Source organism: Balaenoptera acutorostrata, chromosome 6, assembly GCF_949987535.1.
Source record: "Balaenoptera acutorostrata chromosome 6, mBalAcu1.1, whole genome shotgun sequence".
NCBI classification, from domain to species: Eukaryota; Metazoa; Chordata; class Mammalia; order Artiodactyla; family Balaenopteridae; genus Balaenoptera; species Balaenoptera acutorostrata.
In genome coordinates this window covers 115,463,438-115,470,167 of record NC_080069.1, presented here as the reverse complement: position 1 = coordinate 115,470,167, position 6,730 = coordinate 115,463,438, and the positions used below count along the sequence as shown (strand labels likewise).

Here is a 6,730-nt window from a genome sequence, read left to right as displayed (position 1 = left end):
CAAATTAAAAAAAAAAAAACTGTCATTACAGGATATGGACTGGATGCCAGGTCCTTTATCCTTTAAAAGGGACTTCCTCCCTCAGACCTCTTGGGGACGTGGAGCTAACTAAGCCTGTAGGAATTGAACACCTTTTTCACAGATCACAAATTTTAGTGAGCATCAGAGTCAGAAGGGGAGTTTGCTAGGCATGCAGATTTTTTTCCCAGGCTTTTCTCCCAAAATTGATTCAATGGGCCTGGGGTGGGATAATGAGTTGGCAGTTTATCATCCCCAGGTGGACGGTGCAGGTGGTCCACTGGTCCATACTTTGTGAAATGCTGACTCATGGAGCTCCTTAAACTTCCGTGAGAATAAGTCACCTGGAGTACTTGTTGAAAGATTCCTGTCCCATCCCCTATGGATTCTGATTTACCAACAAGAGTACCAGGTGATTCTCAACAATGAAGTCTGGAAAACAATGGTTTCTAGAACTCCCTAGGGCACTTAATAATGGACCTGTTTTGGGTGCCACCCCCAAAGGTTATAATTCATTTGGTCAGAGTGAGTCAGATCAGATAGATCCCTTGGACTGAACTCACCAGGAATTATTGATATGAAACATGAGCAGTTATGTATATTAACCAACAGCCTTGGTAACAAAAGTTTTGTCAAAACTACAAACTAGGAGGGCTAAGGAGAGCTGAAGTGAAATGTTCTATTTTTAAAAATCACACTGGATACTCTTTTTTTCACAGGAGCATAAAATTTAATGTTTTGGGCCAGCAATATGCTGAATTCCTAGTTAACAGAGATAAGATTACCATGGTTTTCATGTTCACTGTCTACAGCAGGTTCAATGACTGGGAACTGAGAGCTTTTTCCATTTTAGCACAAAATGTGGAAGATGTTTCCTGGATCCCCACAACCAGAGATTTTCCAGACTCTTGGATCAATTTTTTTTTAAGTCTATGTACTGCATTTTGATACCCTAAGAAGATGGAGTAGGATTCTTCTGGAATGAAATGACTGAAGCAAAAGCTTTTCAATGAATACTTCCATCTCTAGGTAGAGGACATTATTACAGCCAGGAGGAGCTTCCGACCTGATTTCACTTTCCAGCATCCTGACACGTATTACAGGCAGCACCGCAGGGACGCCTAGCTAAACACCATCACTAGCTCTGCATCCTCTGGGAAAAGCTGCAGAGCCAGTTACTTAGAGAGAGCGTTGAGTGGGCACAAATAAAACAAGAGTCCAGGTGACATAGGTAATTCCAAGTTGGCAAGAAAAGTTGAATTCTATTTTCAGTTCTAGGCAAGTCACAGTATGAATTTTAATACTGAACAGACTGAATGAAAACTGAGCCCTAATCCAATTTTTAAGTGTTCCCTTCCAAATGAAGTGCAATCAATAAGGGGAAAGCGCTTTTCCACCAGCGAGTGGAGTGAGCTTGCCTCTGAGACAAGGGCTCCTCGGCTAACAGAAACTCCCCTCAGCTGAGATTAATAAAGGCTTCAGTGACTACCGTGATTAGAACTTCTGCGCTCAGAACTAAGGCTGATGAACAGCTACCAAATACAGGGGTCAGACGGGAACCGGGTTAAAGGAGTAAATGTTCACCATCTCTTTAGTAACTGCTGGATGATTCTAATTCCTTCCTGTACTGCACTTAACAAATACCCTTAGATGTTCAGATGAAAAAGACAAGTGTGAATTCATGGAGAACATTAGTAATATCTGAGAAGTCAAAGAAATTTTCAGAAACACTTCTGAGTACAAAATAGATGATGGAAACATAAAACCCAATGGATTCAACTGCTCTCCCTTTTTAATCAATTTTACACAATGATATCATACATGAGTAATCACATTAGGAGACAGGATGGGTTTCCTGTACATATACAAGATGGTGCAAGCTCATTAGCCGAGGCTTATATAAGGTTTGATCAGTTTCAAGAGGAGAGGCAGTACAAAGCTTTTTAATACAGGTGAAGCACAAGAATACAGTAGACAAGACAGAATATCAACTCAGCAGAGGTGAATTCTTAAGGCGTGTGGCCCCTGCCCACACTGTCTGCCATTAACCAAGTGTAGAGGACTTCCTCTCTCGTGAAGTTAACCTGCGCTGAGCACAGGCCTGTAGGACACGTGGCTCCGTGGTGACCCCACAGCTCAACCGCACCTACCTTGATGCTGAAGCACTGTATCTTCCTCTCTCCAAGTATTCTCAAGAGTAATAAAGCTATTCCCGGTCACCCTACTCCTTGGGTAACCTACACTCTAAAATATATTAAATGATTATTAATCTGGCAACATTCTCAAGCATTTTGGCATTCAAAGTATCTCAAATATCTCATCGCTATTCATCTACTCACAGAAAATTCTTTGAGCTTCAGGACTGTTTCTGACTCCCACCCCCACCCCCGCCCCCCAAAGTATGGCAATTACACATAGAATAAACTTACTAGAGTTAAAAGAACTAAAAAGAGGCAGACTTTTCCTTAAGAAATAAAGCAGGAATGGGGAGGGAAGAGAAAGTCTAGGACACACATAAATGGAGGAAGCTGAGTCCACTAACGTTTCTATCACTGCTACGCAATCCATTAACAATTTTGAGCAAGTGTGTTCCTACTTTCCTTTTTCACACTCAATCTCATCAGAGAGAGGAAGTGTTACAACTTCACAACATTGACCTTCACTTGGCCCATGGAATTCCCATGGTAGGCAATGGGGAAACGGTGCCGAATGGCATGCGGTCAGCTACAGCTTCTCGTGGCCAGAGTGCGGCCTCCTCACGGTCTGGCGCGGGTTTTTGTTCTCTCACTTATGCATCTCAGGAACATGTATGTTGAAAGTCTACATTAAAGGCTTCCAGGACACAACAGGGAAAGAAAAACCATGCATCACATCCACATCTATTTTCGATCCTTCACAAAGCCTAATCCTCTTACAGCGATTTCATATCTGTATAAAAAAGGCTTTCCTAAGCAGGTTTTTAAAAAGAAAAAGCAGGAGAAATCAGTAACTGTGGCTGAGACTTGACCTAAAGCAGAGAAAGAAAACAAAATGTTTACTAGATTTAAAAAATAATAATTTTACAAGGACAATCTTCAATCTGTATTTCTATTACTTGTCTCCAGAAGCAGAGTATTAATACAAAATATAAACTGATTTTTCATTAGACAATTCCACAAGATTTCAGTGAACATTTAACATTTATTACCTTTGTAAATTCCATGTAATAATCGGTGGCTACCGAATGTTTCCTATATGTGATTTTATACTTTTGCACAATCCTTCATATAAACTATGTACCGGGAGCAAGTGTGGTAAGAAACATCTAAAGAACAACTATTCCTCTTTCCTGAAAGAGCAAAATCAAATTACTCCCTATCTCACACCCCACCACTGCCATGCAGACAGTTACCAATTCCTAAACTCAGAAATCAACACTATAATAAACGCTGTCATGAAATTAAACCAGCGATGGTCAATGCTGAAGTTGTCCTTACTCCTGACAGGTTTCCAGAGGAAAACAGCTTAGAGAGCTGGGCTGTGCTTCTCTGCCACCACCTGCCTCAGGTGTAACTCTGATGCCAAATCCCTGGGGTCCTACCCTCACCACTGTCTCAAGCACTGCAGAGCCCAATCTCCTGCCTCCACAAGATACAAACCCACCACCCCAAACTCACCACCTTCTCCGTCACAGGAAAGAGCCCTGTGCAATGTCCACATCTTCGTATTTATTTCCACAGTGACAACATGGACTAGAGTTAGTAACCATCATGGGGGAGAGAAATCTCTCATTGACCTATGAGTTAAATCCCAAAACAATGAATTTCAACTATTCCAAGTCTTCTATTGACTTAACATTTATTGAATCAAATGCTAAACTCCCCCTAGGCCTTAGAAATCGTGATAGACAGTTTGTTTGTCTTGTAAAGTATTTATGATGGGATTTGACTTCTAAGACCTAGACAAGCTTGACAGTTACAGCCCATGAAGCACACGACTCTGTACACAGATTTCTTGATCCAACATTCAGAGGACATTTTTTTAGTACTACTGTAATTTTGATCTCCCCCTAAAAGGCAGAAACCACATCCCACACTCCTATGCAACCTGTTATCTTGGCATTTTAGAATAAAGGAACAAGAGGTCGAGGCATAAAGAAAACCCAGCTTCTCTAGGAACAATGGAGCACAGAGTTCCTGGAGAGAGGGAGGAGACAGCCTCTGTACTCATCTGCTCAAGGCTGTTGGTCACAGTTCCCTTAAAAATGCCTGGAAATGCTGCCAGCAACAAGAGACTCAAAGTTCCCTCAAAGGGACCAAGTTTTATAATAGAAGTTAAACATGTTTAGGAAACATAAAAAGTGAAACCAGTCAGTGATGACCTATGTATAAGACTTGTGCTTGAAGCTTTGGTGGGCTTCCTTGGCCAGTTTCTCAGACACCAAAACCCATTCCTGATTAATTATCAACATACAATCAAACCAAAATACAGAAACACATACTTTTGTTCAGAAGAGGGAAACAAAGGCACAGAAACCTGCCAAAATAGATTTTTTTCCCATAAGAATAGTATGGTTGATTAAAATAGTTTATCACTAGTAAAACTTGTATCACTAGAGCAGACAATACAAATTAGTTTTTAATAAAATGACATTCACTGAATTCCTGGTATGTGCATTCAATGTGAATCATCATCAAAAATATATTACAGTTAAAGGTTTGTAAGGAGTTCTGTTTGGGGTTTCTACACTATATTTAGCATTTCAGATGAGAAGTACCACAAGAACGTATTAGATATCTATTGTTCCTTTGTATGTAATGTATGGCAATTAAAGAGTCTATCTCCTACTGCGGGCTCAAAGACGTCCATGGTGAGAAATGTCTAAGTGATGTACTCAGTGATTTCTATACCCTTCATCAAAGGCAGCCCTGTGCATCAAATTCCACACCTAGAAAGTTCAATAAACTGTATTACACTTTAATAAATACTTCTGTGTATTTGTTCGCCTTTTGCTTTTAAGCTCAGCTTAAATTTTGTCAAGGAAACCATTTTACAAGAGGGTACATGACAACCTACTATCAGCAATATTCCTTGTTTATTAGAATCTGAAGTTGTCCATATTACATCAAATATAAATATATATTATATTTACATTTCCTTCTTAGCTTTTCAATTTAGGTGAGTATATTTATAGATAATGCCACTAATGTCACCACTATTATAATCCTCAGTGCAACTGGTATTTTCCTTCCATTAGATGCATATAAGATTAGACAGCATCTTAAAAGAGGTGTACTATTCTCTCTCTCTTTTTTTTTTTAATGAAAAGAAAGAATGGGTATCCATAAACGGAAATCTAGGAATTTTCTAGGAGATTCTGTTTTTTCAGTATTTCAAAATACCTGAAAAATGTGGTCCCTTTTTGCAGTACTAGTCTCTACTTGGGGACAAGAAATTAATGAAATATGCAACTCAGAAAGGAAAAGAGCCCAAAGAAAAGAGAACCTGCTTGTTAGCTCATTAATCTGTTTAGTAAAGATCTGTTTTAAAAGGTCTCAACACTGTACAATATTATACAAAAACAATCTTCAGCCTTCAAAGCAGCTGGTACATTTTCTAAGAGATCCGTATGCCCCCCTAACAGTCTGCTGCCTTGGTGGGCCTTGGTCTTGGTTACTTTCGGTCATCGATAGTCTTAATGAATTCAACTGCTGCTGTGAACTGCATCCACCAATAAGACTCCTCTCCAGACAGACAGCTGGCATAAAAGCTACTGATGTACTGAACAGTGGACAGCAAACAGGGTGGATTTGCCTAGAGAAGTGAAAAATAAAAAAGAGTCAATTACTCAGCTGTATAGCCCTGCAAATATCATTTACGGTAACATCTTCAAATGTTTTTCTGTGGAGAGAGATACCAGTCTTGTTTCCATGCTTCCACTGCAGGGGGCGCATGTTCGATCCCTGGTTAGGGAACTGAGATCCCACATCCCACATGCTGCACGGTGCAGCAAAAAAAAAAAAAAGAGAGAGAGAGATACCAGTCTTTTTGAAAATAATCCCCCAAATCCTTTCTGGAACTAATTTGTAAACCCTAGCTACTATGAGTAGCAACAGTATTGGAAAGGCTACTCAGGTTCTAATCCTAGCTGAACTACCTAGAGCTTTCTATCCTAACAAAGCACTTGACCTCCCTGGTCCTTAAAGAAGCTGAACTAATCCCAGTGGATTTACTCAACATCCCAGGATTTCAGAATGTTAGATAAGGAAAGAAATGCTGTAGGCAAATTGAGTTATATCTGGTTAGTTAAGTCCAGATAGAATCAGCCGTGAAAAAAAAAACTAAAAAAGAGAGTATGTCCTCTGCTGCAAGAGGTAACACAGAACATTTCCTGCTTTTTCACCTTCATGGGGAGAGAAAGGACACAGGTGTGTTAAGTTAGGAGGACAGGCTAAGCCCTGCTCCTTCAAAGGAGCTTAAACTGGCTCTGCGTAGAGACTAAACACATCACCTGTGGAAGAGAGAGGAGCAATGGGCAACAGGAAAAGTTATGAAGGCTGATCACACACTGATCCTACAGGTTCTGACTCTGAGCTAAGAGTTCAGGTTGCAGAAATACTGCAAACATTAAGAATTAGTAAGCTATATGTCAAATATACTTTAGACATCAACAGAGGGCTGAGCTGACTGGAACACAAGCGTGATGCAGTTATTTGGTGGTTGTGTGCACCCA

General features: G+C 40.1%; 1 protein-coding gene across 6 annotated transcripts in view; it reads right to left on the bottom strand.

Annotated features, from left to right (window-relative positions):
• Positions 1 to 1,788: 1,788 nt before the first annotated feature.
• GAPVD1 (GTPase activating protein and VPS9 domains 1) overlaps positions 1,789 to 6,730 on the bottom strand; it is a 74,728-nt gene continuing 69,786 nt past the window's right edge. For all 6 annotated transcript variants that reach the window (XM_057548070.1, XM_057548071.1, XM_057548073.1 and 3 more), the window contains one exon: positions 1,789 to 5,811. In XM_057548070.1, the coding sequence (XP_057404053.1) occupies positions 5,671 to 5,811 (141 nt within the window). In that variant the 3' untranslated portion in view covers positions 1,789 to 5,670. The remainder of the gene's footprint in view (positions 5,812 to 6,730) is intronic.